The 17306-nt window shown below is 45.4% G+C and overlaps 1 protein-coding gene across 2 annotated transcripts in view; it reads right to left on the reverse strand.

Moving 5' to 3' along the window:
- Positions 1-16697, reverse strand: part of COL26A1 (collagen type XXVI alpha 1 chain) — a 165893-nt gene extending 149196 nt beyond the window's left edge. Inside the window, exon 1 of one of the 2 annotated variants that reach the window (XM_056506932.1) lies at positions 16304-16697. In XM_056506932.1, the coding sequence (XP_056362907.1) occupies positions 16304-16455 (152 nt within the window). In that variant the 5' untranslated portion in view covers positions 16456-16697. The remainder of the gene's footprint in view (positions 1-16303) is intronic. The other variant, XM_056506931.1, reaches the window with a different exon arrangement.
- Between the last annotated feature and the right edge of the window lie 609 nt (positions 16698-17306).

Consider the following 17306-nt stretch of genomic DNA (forward strand, 5'->3'; position numbering starts at 1 on the left):
ACAGTTCAGTCTGCACAACAGCTTCAGTCTTCAGCAAGTTCTGCAGCCAAGCACATTTAACTGTGCTTTCCTTGCTCTGTTTTATGCAGGGATGACCCTTCAAAAAGCACTGCCTCGAGGGCTGAGCTTTCTTCAATCCACAGGAAACTGCCCAAGAGCTTACCTTATCCTCCTGCAGCCACTGAAGTTACAGGGGCTAAGGGAAAACTTCTCCCTGTAGGAATTATTAAACACCTAGAAACAGATAGCTAAATACTACAGAACATGTGTACAACTCCTCTTCAGAGACAAGGAGGGGATCCAGCTCCTCAAAGCCACAATCAGCTCCTTCAGCCATGAGAACATTTATCTTCTAATTTTCAAACTCATTCACTAGGCATCCACCAGCTGCAGCAGCTACTGCAGGAGTGGCTCTGAAAATCAGAACACTCACCTATTACACAGCCTTGAGTCACTTGTAGAGCACAGCACTGATATTAATGAAGGACAGAACAGGGGCAGATGAAGATTTAAGCACTGATCAGGCAGGTAGTATCAGAAACAAACTGATCACATTCAAAACAAGCCCCTCTGTGCCTGCATACCTGTTTGTGTGTGTGTAAGGCTGGGGAAGACACAGGAATATTCCTCCAGCATAAAATCCCTCTGATTTATACCCAGTACCCATCTCCTCTCAGTTTGCCAGTGACATGTTCCAACTGAATCAAACCATAAATATGGTTGACCTGAACCATAATTACCTTCAGCATGGAAATGAAAGAAGTTAGTCCATGACTGAGTGCTCAGAAATAAAAGGGGGCTTCACCCCTTTGAAGTTCTTTGCTTTTACAGACATTCTTTTACACACTGAAATGTTTTGCTGCTCCCTCCCATGAGCTTATCACAATCAATGAGAAGACAGTAGTTTCCAGTGTTCACAGAGGGAGGAAGGAGGAAATGTACAAAAATATCCATGGAATCTTTGTTAAATTAGACTGGCTTGATGGAATTTGGCATTTGATATCCATGCAATGTGGAAATCATGCACAATTACAACCAAGTATGTAATTTTTGCAACATTAAATGCTGCTTGAATTAGAGCCTTTCAAAAGAAGAACCTGAGTCTAAACATTTTTGCACAGCTGGATAATGTGGTTGTAGATAGGTCTAACACCTCCATACTGTGAATACATCCATAGAACTGGTTTGTTCATTCCTAAAAAGCCTGACCTTGAAAAGAGGGGTGGGATTACAGGAAAAAAAATCCTTAAGACCTTGAAAGTTGAGAGCTGGGATTTGGCACACCAACTATTTGTCTGAAACAGATCCCTGTGGTCAAAGTCTGCATTTGGTACTTGTGTTTGTCCTCCTCTGAGAGTCTGATCTAGAACTGGTTATGCTGAGGACAGTGACCCTGATCCTCATTAATAGCACAGGAGGAATTTTGATAAAAGTCAGTATCTGAATTTACAAAAATTCATTCTGAATTAAATCCTAAATTTGATTTAGCAAGAGATAGAGTGTGAATTTTAAGTAGAAGAACAGGGTAGTTAGTGTTTGTCCTCAAAACCTCTGCAGAAAGGAAAACATGAAGAAAAGCAGTATAAGGAGTCACTGACCCTGTCAGAGCATCCTGTGCTTTACTACTGCTCCTGTTGTGGCTACAGCTGCTCCTCCAGCATCCACAAAGGCAGTGCCCATTGCTGGCTTTAATTCCCCCTGTAACAAAACACTTTGCACAATTCAGTCCTCCAAAAGGAGATCAGGCTCCTGCTGGTTTCAGCATCTCCTTAAATCCCACCCTTTGCCCTACAGAGCCTGTGTCTGCAGCACTAGCCAATCTGCAGGGATTGGACAGGGCCTGCTCCCAAATTTGTTTCGTTTTTTTGCTTACAGAGCTCTGTACAGACAACAGAGCATCTTTGTGCCTCCCATTCAGCCCTCTGGTGCCAAACTCCCAGCACTTACCAGCAGCAATGAATGCCACATGCATGACAGGAACACAGGCACTTGGCCTAAATGAAGCAATGTTTTTCATTAATATTATACTGGCACCAACAACCACAAACTACAGCAAGAACAAAAGCCAATGTCAAAAGGACAATGTTGAATGTATCCAAAAAAAAACTAAATTAGGATGGCACAATCAAGCCTCCTATTATTGCATGATGTTAATCTGCTCACATAACATGCATGTTTTGGGTTTTTCCTGGAGCTGAACAGTTGGATATGGCTGCCACTGGAGACAGGTACATCATTTTGATAACTAGAAAGAAAAAAATACATATTGAAAGAGAACTACAAACAGCACATTGCTTTCTCTTTAGGGCAATACAGACGTGTTTTCCTTATGTTTTTTAGCCATCAGAGAAGTGAGCCCCTAAAAGGTGTCAAAAACCAGATTAAAGTATCAACCTCAGATTCCCAGGTCTTAGGATGCAACTGGAAATTCCTGCACAAACAGCTGTGTCAGGTAAACTGAACCCACAACTCTTCTAGCAACACTTCTTCCACCTGCCCACTTTTCCCCTGGCACATTACAGTTTTTTCAGTCTAGGTCTTCAGTTTGGCCAGCAATTGGTAAAGGAATTTGTGGGCTCTGGTGTACAAGGGACTACAGAGCAGCCATTGGGAACAGCATTTCATGAGCCAAAGGCACCTGTCCCAGAGTGAAGCTGCAGCAGGTGTGCAGGCTCAGCTGCACTGCACATCTCTCCTGGTTCAGGTGATGCCAAGGAGCCACATGTGACACAATCCCACTGAAACCACCAAGGGAACAGCCCTTCCTCAAGTGCAAGAAAACCCTACTGTCTTCTAATGTTTCCTGTGCTGCAGGAGGTGATTAGAAACAATAGGCCAGTCTAGACAAATCCATCTTATTTTGCTTCCAGATCAACAATTTCTCTTCTTCCTTTTAGATTTCTCAGATTAGCCACTTGTGTTCAGTGAGGCAGCTGAAGCTCAGGTACCCATGAGCCAGCATCTGCACCTGAGACAAGACTCCTGCTGGTGCTCCAGGAAGATTCTTTTGGGGACAGCTGTACCCCACTAACAAATCAGCACCTCAGGAGCAAAGAACTTCCCTCCAGCAACTGCTCTACCAATGTGCCAGGTCATCTAACACCAGGTTGTGTGGTGTGCAGTAGATAAATGAGACTGTTACCCTCAGAGATCCCCAGGATGAGCCACATAAGACCCAGTTCAGTGAAAACAAAGCCTTGGAAAACCTTTCTGCTTGGGTATTCAAAGTGTTAATCAGCCTGAAAAACAAACCCCAATGCCTGTGTGTTAATTTGCTATTTAAATTGAAAACTTTTTATTCCATGTCTGCCATGTCTGGCACAAGGCTGTCCTGGGCGTTACTACAATAAAAAATAATTTGGAAAATAATCCTATTGTTCCAGTCACACCCATGGGAGTTTCATGTGTAGGGAAGTAGGAACATCAGAACTGAGATCTGTTCTGTCATCAGAGAGCTGAGTTTGCCCTTTACAACAGCCGGTTTTGATCCAAGGGCACATTGAGAGCAAGATCAGAAGCTGAGCTAAGGCAGGAGGGTATATCAATAGTTTTAAAGTTAATAAATTCCAACTTGCACAGGCTAAAGCTCTTCAAAACCACCATTAGTGTAGCAAACTAGCAATAGCCTTTACAAACATTGTCCACATCCATGGGTGGTTAGTTTATCACATCTTTCTCTTCCTTGCCTCCCTCTCAAGCCAGTCCTTCCCAGTATCCATGTAAATGAAGTGAATTGCTCTAAAACACCTCCTGGTTGCCAATGACCAGCCCTCCCAAAGAGCCTCCTCTGCACTGAGCAGAGGCCTCATTGAAACTCTCTGCAGCAATAGCATGGCTTGGATGAGGCAGTTCCAGCACAACAATCTGCTGTACCAGCAGCCTTCTGCTCACCTTCCTCCAGACTCCCACTCTTACACTCTCCTGACTGCACCCATCCAGAGCCATAAAAAATAACTCCATGGTGTTGCTGTGGCTCTTTGCACACAGTAGCCCCAAGCCCCTGCTAGGGAACACCCGGTGTTGCCTCACCAAGTTTTAAACTCAGTCTTCAGCAGATGGTGTGTTTAATCACACAGAACCCACTGCACTTTGATATCTGTCTACAGACAGACTGCAAAGAGACAGCAAGAAACTAAGTGCTCTACCTAACTATTTTCAATGTAAGAGGTTTGTTCTGCTTTTAACACAACTTCCTAAGCTTTCAATGCTTCTGGAAGCAGTCACCCTACCTCATTTCTAGCCAAGAACAATTATTTGTATTCTCCTTTTAAGCCCTGCTGAAACCCAGTTTGTTCATTAGAAATAAAAAGAAAGCCTTTCTCTTGTGAACGGAAACACCAACACCTTTCTCTATTATTAAAAAATTCTTGAGCAATCTACAAAACTGCTTTAGTGCCTCAGTGCTTTGGAAGCCTCTGTTTGGAAGGGAGGAGATCTACATTTCAGTATCCAGGTGGAAAATGGGTTTGATTTGGCCAAGTAATAACAGCTGAAAAAAACCCCTCCATAGCTTGTGCATGCACAGTAGATTCCTTAGGAATGATAACACTGCCTTGAAACATTCCCGAGTACACACGTGGGAAACTGGATGGGGAGAAAGCAGCACTGAGCAAGAGAGGGGACAGCAGGAGGTCTGAAGGAGAGATGCAGGCATTTGGTCAGAAAAATTCCTGCCCTGTTCTGTGCAGAATTGTACAGCAGATGTACTAGCTGAGGGTTTGCAGGGTTTCTTTGGGGGTGGTTTAAGTTAAAAGTTGCCTGCCAATGCAAAAGGACAGGGCAACCTAACTGCTCCACCATGGCAAAGTGCAAAACTCCACAACATAAAGCATTTTAACCACAAATGGGTGAGAGTGCCAACTGATGCCCACAAGTGAACCAAACTCCTAAAGCAAAGGTTTCACAGGTATCCCTCATCATCCTGCTGGGAATGGGGAACGCCTGGAGTTACTGGTGAGAGGGTCTCAGTCTATGTGTGTAAAGGAGTGGCTGACGCTAAATACATGAAACACAATACTGACAAAAGCTTGGGGCAAATTCAAGGCAGAACCATTAAATAGAGATTAACTTTTTTTCCCTCTTCTATTTACACACATTTCTTCCATCAGAGAAATGAAGAGTGACACAAAGAGCATGCAAGATAAAAGTTGGACTAAAACAAGCAATTATGACCTGAATTTTATCAATGGGTGACAGTTATTCTGGTACCTTTTCTGTAGTTTTGGAAAAACATCTTCCAATTGCTTCACTGGCTGAGGGCAAACCAGCAGATCTGTGAGTGACACACAGCAACAACCTGTGTTTATTATTGCACTAAGTGTGTACACAAACAGCCTTCACACACAACAGCTCAAACTTCTTGGTGGTTTTTCCTCCCTCATACAAACACACATGAGAGTTTTCCTGTACAACTTTCACTACAGTTTGGAGAATTTTTTCCATGCACTGTCTCAGCAAAGGATAGTGCCAGATTGAGCCACCCTGGAAGCAAAGCCAGCAGCTGCTGTTGCTAATGCACTCACTTGAGCCATTTCTAAGGAGGTATAGAGGGATATATGAACACTTCAGTGCTGAACATCACATTAAATGGTTGTGACAGACTCACATCACAGCAGGAAATAAATGGTTTGAATTTCACTTGAAACCACTCTCATTCACAAAATAAAAAGCTTGGTAGAACCTCAGAGCAAGGAGTGACAGGACAGCTCTTGAACAGGTTCCCCTTGTTGGAGGTATGTCCATGGGAACAGCCTGTTCACCTATCCAGCTGTTCCTGGCAACATTTGAGCCACAAGCCCATGGGAAGGGTGTGATTCCAGTCAAATGCTTGTATGGGGGTTCGTGTTGGTCTTTGTGGTGGTGCTTTTTGGCTGGCTGGTTAAAAAAGTTCAACCAAACAACAGCAACAAAAACCCAAACCATCCCCAGACATCAGAACTCATGGAGGTGCCCTGCAAAGCCAGCCTTGCTTCCACAGGGATGCTGAGATCCAATCCATCACCCAGACACAGGCAGCACAAGATGACTGCCAGGCTTAACCAGGACACAGCTGAAATGTCCAACACAAATCAACCCAGTTTCTAACTGCATTCAATTCAAGAGACAAGCTGGGATGATTCCTGTAATTTCCACATTCCCACTTTTCTCCTCCTTCTTCCAAGCCACTGTAGAGACACACAGCTTCACCCTAACCTTCCTAAAATTATGCAGCAACTTCTCCAAATGGTACCTGGGAGCTGAAAGCTTACCTTCAGCAAAATTCCACAGTCATTTGCAGAAGCTACTTTGAAAACCTTCTAGTTCAGGTGCCAAGAACCACTTGGCAAGGCCTGACAGACATAATTAGAGAGCTTGATTGTTTCAAAAGACATTACCCAAGAAAATGAGTATGTTGCTGTGGTTCTTGAAATAAATTTACAATGGGTTTGGTTGCAGTGGTCTTGCAAGGGTTTTAGCAGACTTTTAATTACAGTATCAGGCCTCAAGTATTTTTCTAGTGCTTGGCAATATGAGATGCTATTATTTCTGCTTGCAATGCACACTCATTCAAAGCTCATCCACAGGCCGACAGCCTAAGAATTCCTACCACTCTGTAATCCAAAATTTTTGTATCATTTGTGATATACATTAGTGACTTCCAGTAACAGCTGCCCCAGAGACAGCATTTTACTGTGTGATAGTTTAAACCCTTTGGCTCGGTGCTGTATCCTGAAATACACTGCAGGGAGGCTATAGCTTTTGCTGCAGGTTATGCTGATTTACAGCAGCATTAAGCCAAGCACTGTAACATCCTACAGAGCCAATTTGCCTTTTTGCTCTCTGCTGTACTTCAGATGGGAACAGGGGAAGTTTGCAGCATCACAGCCCAGAGCTGCCTTTGCTCCAAAGCTGGTGCTCTGGGTCACACCCATTGCCACAGGAATTTGTGCCCTGAGCACAAAGCAGGGTCAGCGCTGCTTCTAAAGGTATGTCCCACATCCAGGCTCCCAAAACCACCCCCTCAGCCTGTGCCATCACCCAGACCTCTGCTGTGGCCAGCCCAGTGTGCCCTGCTCAGCATCTCCCTCTCCGACCCCTCAGCATCCCCTTCAAACTGAGCCCTCTGTGCAGAGCTCAGGAAAAGACTTACTCCCAAAAACCAATTCCAGTCATTCAGACTCAGAGAGGTGCAGTAAACAGGGAGCACAATGACCTCTGTTCTGTAAGAGTGGAAGTTTATACAAAAGCCAAGTATTATCATTCATAGATTTATTATAAACTTCAGCATAAATTCATATACAATACTTTGGATTTTGTAGCTTTCCCTCTAAGATATAACCACACCCTCATGAAATACTCCCCAGAGCCTTCCTTTACATGAAGGGAAGTATTACTATTCCCATTTTATTTAGGGGAAAGAAAAGAGAGAGAGAACTTGCAAGTCTCAGTTCCCAGACTCCGTGTTGCTCTATAGAATATATATTGAGCATTTAAGGAAACAGTCTTTGTCTTGGGAAAGAGGGTGGAAAACAAAGCCTTATGAATCAGCCAGCTAATAATTAAAAGCAACTAAATCCAGATCACTTTAAGCTGCACATGAGAATCTGAACTTCTCAGATGCTGAATTCCTCTGCCGACCAGAAAAGCCAGGGTCACTTGCCCAGCTGGTCACTATTGTTCTGTCCAATAAAGTTCTGGCAGGAATGCATGTTTAACAAAATACAGAGATTAGGCATAGCAAAGAATGCAGCTCCCCCCATCAGTGTTTAGGTTAGCAGGGTTTGCCATGTTGAAATACTGAAGCTTAAGCATATCAGATTTTCTCTGTCCTGTACTGCTGGTGCCAGTGACAGACACAAGCTGACAGCTCAGTTCTCAGGGGTGCTGCCATTTTAGCTCTAAGTTTATTAAAAGCTGCATAAAAAGTTCACCTCAAATCTGCAGCGACCACTAATTAAATCAGTGTTTTCTTGGAGATGTAGAATCACAATTGAGAAAAGCTCTCTGTACCTCCCCACATGCCAGAAACTTTTGAAGGGCAATTTAAACCAAGCCAGACACTCCAGGGACCAGATTTGAGAACCTTGCAAGAAGGTAGTTCCTCTTGATGTGTTTCAGAATAGCCTAAATTTCCAAAAGGAAACTTAGCACCCAGTGACTAAATCAGAATGGCAATGATTCCTAACATCTGCCATTGCCTGGTTCTGTCTAGAGCTCTTTAGCTCAATTTACCACAAGGGACACAAGACTAAAGCAAGACACATGTCACAAGAACAAGTCATACAGATGATCTGACAGAGACCCTCAGAGATCTTGCAGGAGCTCAGTTTTTACTAAGCCAGTGCTATGCACAAAGCAACTCTGATACCTCAACTGGGCCAAGAATTTCTCAGCTCAAAGAAGAATTATATTAAATGGACAGATATTTGAGACTCCTAAGTAGATTTGCAATGGATATAGTCCTTGGAGAACTGCGTACAAGGAGGTTATAAATAGCCTGGATTTACCTCAAAGTTGGTGGGTTATATTCAGAGATACCAAAGATTCCTAAGTTCCCTCACAGGGGTACAGTAGCTCATGCTGGGTGAAGTTGTGGTTCATAGGTAGGAAGCATCTAAGATCCTGTTACCATGGCAGTCTCTCCTCTCTTTCTCCCTCCACAGAAAGCTGAAATATAATTTTCTGTCAGAGGCACACAGTAAATCTGGAACAGGTACAGCTGAGATACAGACCTGCTGACAAGCAGATCTAGGTGCTCCTTCTAGGAGAGCCTTTTTGACTCATGTAGCACAGCAACAGAAACCTTATTTTAGCTGGCATTGCTTTCACTGCCACTGAAAATGCAAACAACTCAACATTTGAACAAGATACAGTGATGAGACAAGCAGCCAGACAGCCCGCATTGAGCAGGGCTGCAGAAACCAGACAGGTTCTGGGGAAGCACAAGACAGAAATCAGGCAAGAAGAAAGCCAGGAAGTCAAGCAACCTGGGGAAGGAACAAGAGAAGTGGCATCAGATGAAAAAGTCCTTTTCTTTAGAGAAAACAGGCAGAATCTCCCTCGGGTTGAAGTGTTAAATTCATGTGGGGAGAGCTGTCACCCATTGCTGCCTCAAACGAGGATTTGAAAAAGCCCCCTGTGCTCTGCTGTGTTTACAGCAATAATGAGAGCCTGGAGGAAGGGGTTAGAAACATCTGAGTTTAATAAGGGCTAAGCAGCACACAGCAAAAAAGCAATGTCTGCCCTTCCGTTCAGGGCTACCACACCCCAGCAAGCACCGCCACCCCGGGCCAACAGGAGCCCAGCACAGAGACATTATGTCATCCATCCAGCAGCCCTTCTGCCCCCAGCCCTTCCCCAGGAACAGCAGCTCGAACCAAGCTGAGAGCTCCCAGCACCACACTCCTGAAAAGTCCTGTAGGGAAAAAGCAGATGTTGGTTGACCCCAGGCACAAAACAAGCCAAGGGCAAGAAGGGAAGTTTTTGTGTAGTGCCTTAGCTGAGCAGCTCCATCTCACAAGGTCATCCCAACAGGGCAAAAGGAGTGTTTAGCTCATTTAGCACCTATACAGCTGCCTTTTCTTAATCCTAACAGCTCTAGCATCTAACATGCACAGGGCAAGGGGCATCCTGCTCCCATTTCTCACACAGAAGACCAAGAACCTATGTATTCAGGTCCTGCAACCAAATTTGCTGTGCCCTCTTCCTCACAGTCCATCCCCCAAAACTGTCCTTGCATGAAACAGGCATCTTTCATTAAACACCTTGTCCTATACTACCTTTATAAGGCACACTCTTTCCATGTCCTTGGTCTTTTTATTCCATTAAAAAGTGGAAACCAGGAATTGAGAGTCTTGTCCATCTGCAAACACACCTCCTCTCCACAGAGCACATACACACACAGAAGGGGTGGGGGGACATCCTGAAGAAACAGAACTGGACCTGTTCTTAACTCTACAGACTCAGTATAACTTGGTTACACAACCACATCCAGGGAATACTCCCCTGCCTCATGATTTCACTGCACTGGCATTTCTGAGATGCTCTGAGCAAACACATGCCTGTATGCAGCACAAATGCTGCAAAGAATATCACTTCCACCCAGTTCCTAGGGGCAGAAAAAGTGGAATTGATTAAAAAGACATCTGACTACATAACCTGATGTCAATATTGGACATGAATTGGTCCCTTCTATGCAGTGGTACCTCACTTTAGCTTCAATGTTTTGACAGATGGTTTGTTTGCTCAGCACAAAGGCAGGTGGCTGGATAAGAACAGCCTTACTCAGCTCTGGGAGGATGGACAGGAGACACAAAGCAAACCACAGAGGTAAAGGGAAGAGTCCTAAATAAGAGAATCTCACAGATATCATCTCTTCTCAGTTTCAAAAACAACTATTATGATTTTGAGTTGCAGATTCTCTTTTTCAGACAAACTACATCAATATGGAAGAGGAGATGACCTGTTCCAGACATGAAACATTGTGAAGCTGCCTTCAGCTTTTGTCTCAGAAGCATCCACTGAGTGGGCCTTTGGGTGAAAACCATTTCTAGACAAAGAGAAGAAGCTTCTTTCTTTGCTAGAAATATGATTGCCCAGATTTAGAAGCGGAAAAGGAGTCTGAAACCTAAAATAGCTTCCTATTTGCTGGTTCTCCCCAAAAGATTCAGCTATTTTCATCAGCAAGGCCCAAATATTCCAGGCAATACTTCCACCCAAGCATACTCTTCACTTAGATATCTGTTCAATTCCAAAAGGTCAAAACCAGCCAAAGCACCTAAATCATGTAATAAATTACACATCAACAAGCAACCATTTCTCAAAAAAACAAAAAAAAAAAAAAGGAGGCAAGGAACAAAACTAACAACAGTATCACAGTTTCTGCAGCACTAAGGACCCTAATTCAGATGAGTGCTACACTGTGCATATTTACACTAGGCAAGAGATACAGTATTATTCAGCTTGTAAAAAGATGAAAAATGTAGAACAGTAACCAAATTAGTAGCATTGGCCTTTTTTCCAATTTGCAGCTATTATCCTCAACAGAATCTTTGTGATATCTAAGTTGGCACAGGCTGGCTGTATGTTCAAAGATTCAAAATAAACATTATGCCTCAGTGGAAGCAGATTTAAGCACTGTCTAGATCTGCCTAATTAAAAGTGAGTCGAGAGCTTTGTGCATATTTCAGAAATGCAGTTGGATGAATTTTTGTATTATCCTACAGGAAAGGCATCTATGCTTTAAGAATCAGTAACATTTCCAGACATGCTGGAGGTCTGATGCAGGAAAGGGTCCATTACCCTGACCCAGAACACCTAAAGTACTCTATGCTTTCAGTTCTTAATTGTTATCTGAAAGTCATTCTTCATTTTTTCCCCCTTTACCAAGACACAGCCCAACAAAACAAAGATGTGAGTAAATATTCTATGATCCCAGTGTCACAGAACCCCAAGCAAAGCTTTGACATTTCTAACCTGACCTGTTTCCACCATCCTAACAAGCACCCTAACAAGCTCAACATTGAGAAAACTAATAAATAAGGATTATTGAAAGAAACATTTGTTAATTTATCCAAGGGGAGCACAAGTTCACTGGCACCAATTGTTTTGCCTTTCTGCTCCCTTTGTTTTTTCCCCTCGAGCTGGTAAATGAAACCTACCTAAGAGGAAATTATTCACACCAGCAGCTGGAAAGGCAGGACAGTAGATTTCCTACAGGAATACAATTTACTGCAGTAGCTACAATCACATCTGGTATTTCAAAGCCATTCCAGTGTCACCAGACCCTTAGACTACCATTGGCTCCACTGCTAATTGCATTGCAGAGTTACAGCCCTGAACCCCACGAGTCAGATGAAGATCATATGGCTGCAGAGTCCAGGGAACAAACACCAGATAGTTCCAGGGTCTGGTGATGAGCTCAAGCCCTTCTGACCTCTTGGCTACCTGGGTCGGGCACTTCAAAGCAGAATTAGAGCAGAGGACTCAGCATGACACAAATCCCAGCTTGTTTGCTTGACATCCTCACAGTCTATAGCAAACCAGGGACCTCAGGCAATGAGCAGACAATTAGGTGATGGAGAGAATGACTCAGAGAGCAAGATCCTGTCACTAAAAGGAGAGAGAACCACATTTGGCCAATATGCAGTTTTATATTCCACACCCACTTAAGAGTCACAAGAGGTTCAGAACTTGAGGCTGAAATAAGGTTCAAGTCATCTTTCTCTAGTGAGGAGAGAATTCATAAAAATCCATCAGTAAAACTCCAGATACACATTCTGAAAGCATTCTGACAGACTGCATAAAGAAGGATACTTATTCATAGATGACCTTTTAACATTAAGAACAGGCTTGTATCACAAAGGGACCCACAGTCACTTCAAATAATTAAAACCTCACCTAAAGGCTGGATTTGTACTGGGGAGGAACATTTCCAGCCCAGCACAGATGTAGCTGTAGGGCCAGGCACAACACAGGCACTTATTCTGGATAAAACACACTCACCTATAAGAGGTCCACACAGACATCTTGATCTTGAGTGCCAGACATTCAAGTGACCTGTTAGGAAACTGGTAGCCCCAAGGAATAATTGACAATATATTTCAAGCACCAACACTTTGGGTTTCTCAGGGAAGCAAGACAAGCTGCAGCACTGAAAAGCTGGTGTCTGTTTCAATATCATTGCCACATCAAAGCAGCTCACAGAGCAGGTTTAACTATTCCATGGAATCCATGGCAAAGTGATTTGCCTGTTGATATAGAGTAAACATTGGTAGAGGAACAACAGGAACCCAGGTCTCACTCTCCTGGGCTGTGCTCTGAGTCACAACATGAAATGGCTAAAGGCCACATGTCAAAGCCTCTGCCTCTGGCAACCAGCTATTGCACTTACAGCTATTAGATATTACTTTCCTCTCCATATCCATCCTCTAGAACCATCACTGCTGTAGGAAGCATTGGGAATTACTGTGACCAAATGTTACCAGTAGAACGTGGATAAGACTACCTATTTGTACAGTGCTGTGGTTTCTAACATCATGGTTCTAATGGAAGAACTTTTTAGGCTGTTTTGAAGACGTAACTGCCACAGCTGGATTTGCATCCACCCAGGGCTTTTGTCATAGTACTGTAATGATCCCAGTAAAAAAAATTATTGTCCTATATTGCTTTTGGGTTCATATTTTGGGATTTTCTATCAGCCACCTCTACTTCTTATCCAAATAGGTTTCCAGTCTAAGCCCTGCATCTATTCTCAGAACTTTCTGGCTCTCACAATTAAGTTCACAAGGACTCAATGCATGACTAAGTAGAAAGTACAAGAAAATAGAATGAGGAGCTGGGAGAACACCAACCCCAAAGACAACTAACACAGAGGCAGGCATTCCTTGACAACTGAGCTGCAGCATGGGAACAAACTTCCCTTAACTCAGTTAGCAAAGCTCCTCACAGCTTGGAGGATGATTTCTCCTTGGCAGGCAGCCCCTCCATTCTTATGCTTCCAGTAAGGCCCACTTCCCATTCATGGCCTTAACACAGCAGCAAGTTCAAAATGCATGCACTGAATGGGAATTTCAAGCTGAATTGTGAGGCTGTTGCAGTCTATACAATGCCAACAGACACTGCTGCCTGGATTTCAGTCACAAGCACTGGCACATCAGAAGTTTAATTCAAGCACATGCAAAGATAGACTGCAAGTGTCTTTGGTCTAGTAACCAAGACCTGTCAACTGAAGCCAACCAGAAGCCAGAATATTCATTAAAAAAATTAAAAAGAAAACAAAAAATACATCATTTCTCCAGAACAAGTATTCCATGGCTTCACTTTGAAGAATGTGAATAACTATTTTTTCTCCAAGCTTCCCTTCAACACCACCCCAAGCTTTTTACAGTGCTCAGGGCCTTATTTTTCTGGCAGGAAACATGGTCAGCAGTCCTCAGAGCCTCAAGAGTCCATCTCTGAGCCAGCCTGCAACCTAGATACCAAGGGCTGCATCAGCACAAAGGACCCCAGAAATTTCTCCCCTTGGAGAAATACAACTCTTATGACAAGTTAATTTTTAGAAAATTGATAGCAGATTCCCAAACAGCTCAATCACTTGTTGATCAAGGACAGGAAAAGACAACTGCAGAAAAATGGTGTGTCCTGTATCAAGGAAACCTGTCAACTGTACAGCATCACATCAGTATGTGCTGCAATGTACCAACACCTGGAGCTGCAGCAGGAACTTCCAAGGCTCTGTCCCTGCTTATTTCTGACTCAGAAAAGTGCCAGAAGTCACTGGACAAAGCAGATACTGGGAAGGCTGAAGAAGAGAAAGTGAGAACAGCCATATAGTGCCATTAATAGCAATCACCTTCCCACCATCTTGCCTTCCAGGGCAGAAGCCAGAAAGCTTTGCTGTGATGGAGCTGCTGTTGCTTCACTATTCAGGTGCTGCCAAGATCTCCCATTTCAATGGCAAAAGGGACACTGAACATAAAAACAGTCTGATTCAGCCCTTGAAAAAAGGCTTTGCACCCATATAGATCAATGGCAGACTCAGAGCAAAAAGCCTTGCTGCTATCATGGACCATATTAAATCCAGAAAAGTCCAGCTATCCCAACCTGAAGCTGCACCCGGCAGGGGACTTCCCTCAGAAGTCCAACACTGTGGCTGGGGAAAGTTTTCCCACACAGATTTTCCCATCAGAAAGTGAAGCTGTTAGACATTTGCCAACAACAAAACTTCACCACTCAAGGGGAAATTAAAACATACAAAGATTGCTTCAACGTGTGATATTTGACTGCGCGCTTGAATTTTTCTTGCACAACATCCACTGGTGATTTTTTCCTCCCTTCAATTTTTTGCTTCCCCCTCTGCATTAAACTATGGGAGATTCTCCCAGGGCAAAGTTCCATTGTACATAGAAAAAAACTTTTAAAAAAATCTACCAGCTTTCCCCAACGTCATTGTTTAAATCAGGTTTACGTGGTTTTACACAACACTTTATAGACTTGGAGAGAGACATGTTCCCCTGACAAAGCATCAGCCATCCAAAGCACTGAGGCATGGGAAAACTGCAAGAGTGTGAGCTGGGGAAGGTCTTTGGTGAGCAGAGTCCACACTCATGTAAGCGTGGTAGCTCTGAACAAAGATCTGCAGGCTAATAGATATGTAAGACAAATGACATGTGGTTCTCATTGCAGCTCATGCTTTGGGAAGGGGGTACCTTGGAAGAGATCCAGCTGGGATAGGTTTATCCCATTACTCTCCTGTAATTTTCTGCCGTTTCAAACCCTTTGACAGTTGCTGTAGTTTAACATCACACCCCCTGCAGCCCCAGGCCCGTCTGACAGCGCAGCGGACACAGCCACCTCCCCCCAGGGGAAATCCGCACCATATGCGGTGCCCGCCCCTGCACCTCCGACACGGAAATCCACGGTGTCCGTGCCTCTTCCCAATCCCCAGCCCAAAGAAGCGGTGCTAACAGAAACCCTCCTCCACCAGCAGCACAACTCACGCAGACTAGGTATTAGCAAGGGAGGAGGAAAAGAGGTAGAGACAGGATGGACGAGCCCTGAATATTAAATCTCAAGTCCCCATTTAAGGGAATGACAGGGGAAAAAAAAAAAAAAAAAAAAGAAAAAAAAAAAGAAAAAAGTGAAATTCAAGAACAACTGGAATCAGGTTAAGCCACTCTTGCATTATACAGTGCAGCTCATTCATCTGAACAGCTGTTTCACCTCTAGAGAAATACCCAGAGAAAACAGAGGGGAGGGGGAGAAGCCTAAATTGTTTGCTCTACTGAAGCAGTAAAATACAGTAAATCAAACCTGATTTATATTAAGTTTATAAGAAATCTGTGGGGGTGGGGGGGGGGAGAGGAGAAGAGTGGGAGGCTTAGTTTTAAACAGCTACTTGGAAATTGCGGCTCTTGAAGAGAGATCTGTAATTAAGGGCTTTCCTTTGTTGAGCTGAACAAGTTTCTCCTCGCAGCCGAGGGCTATAACAGTTCCCTCTGCCGGCATCCCCGGTGTCCCGGCTCGGGAGGTTTTGCTGCGCACCGCAGCCCCGGCAGAGCCGCTTCCCCGCCGGGCTGGGCGCGGCAGGGGGACATTTGCGGGTGTCATTGAGCCCAGCTGCGCTCCTCCGTTCCCCAGGCGCTCCCTGCAGCAGGAGGCGGACACTGCCGCGGGCAGGTAGGGAGCGTCCCGCACGCACTGAGGATGCGGGCAGCGCGGCAGGCTCGCCGAGCCCCGAACCCCGAGGGAGCGCTGCCCGCGGCTCTGCCGTGCCCGTCTGTCCCCCGCAGCTCCTCCCGGAGGCGGACCCGCTCTTACTCACCGGCGACTGGCGAAGCCGCTGCCCGGCGAGCCGGAGCTCTGCTCTGGGTAGTTGTGCTGCAGGGTTGATGCTGGGAATTGATAGAGGAAGCCAGTGCCCAGCGCGCATCCATGCAGGCAGCAGCACCAGGACAAGAAAAGAGCGAGCCGCATTTTTGCAAGAACGGGGTTTTCCTACCGCCTCCCCCTTTTCTCTCCCTCTTACACCGCACGGCAGGCGCGGGGCCACACCGCGCTCCCCCGACCGGGGTCACGGCGGGATCCCACGGCACGGAGGAGCCCCTGGAGCGGGGGGCACAGGGCAGGAGTGCCGGGCACACGGGATGGCTGCTCCGGCTGCCAAAGGCGAGCCCCGACCCTCGGCAAGCCGAGCCCCGGCGGCGGTGCTGCCCGCGCAGGGGGTCCGGGGCCAGCGCGGCTCGATGCTCCCAGGGCGCACACTCAGCCCCGGATGCCTTTTCAAATTTGGCGAGGTTGGCCCGACTCCGTCAAAGGGGGCGTGGGGCTGCGGCGTTAACCCTTGCCGGGCTGGCGGCAGACCCCGCTGCGGAGGGGCTCCGGCGGGGCAGGCACGGAACGCGCGGGGCTGCGCCGTGCCCCGGGCACAGCCGGCAGCACCCCGGGCAGTGCCCGCCCGAGCCAATGCACCACACTGCAGAAATCCATGTGTGTCCCCAATAAACCGAGGGCCAGGTCGAAGGGAACCCACTGCTCTGCAGTGCAGACCAAATACCCCAAAGCTGGTGCCTGCCGCCACGTTCACAGATAACTGCTGCTGCAGAAGTTACACAGGCAAAATAGGAAATAAATAATTTAAAGACACTTCGTTCACAAGGTAAGCAGTGAGAAAGTGATCTCTGCTTTCACTATGTGCACTCATTCTGGCATCACTCAGATGGGGATACGGGTTAGTGGCAAACATGACAGTGTGAGGTGAGTGTTGGACTCAATGATCTTAGAGATCTTTTCCAACTTTTGTGATCCTGTGATTCACACACAAGCAC

Source organism: Oenanthe melanoleuca, chromosome 19 (assembly GCF_029582105.1).
Source record: "Oenanthe melanoleuca isolate GR-GAL-2019-014 chromosome 19, OMel1.0, whole genome shotgun sequence".
NCBI classification, from domain to species: Eukaryota; Metazoa; Chordata; class Aves; order Passeriformes; family Muscicapidae; genus Oenanthe; species Oenanthe melanoleuca.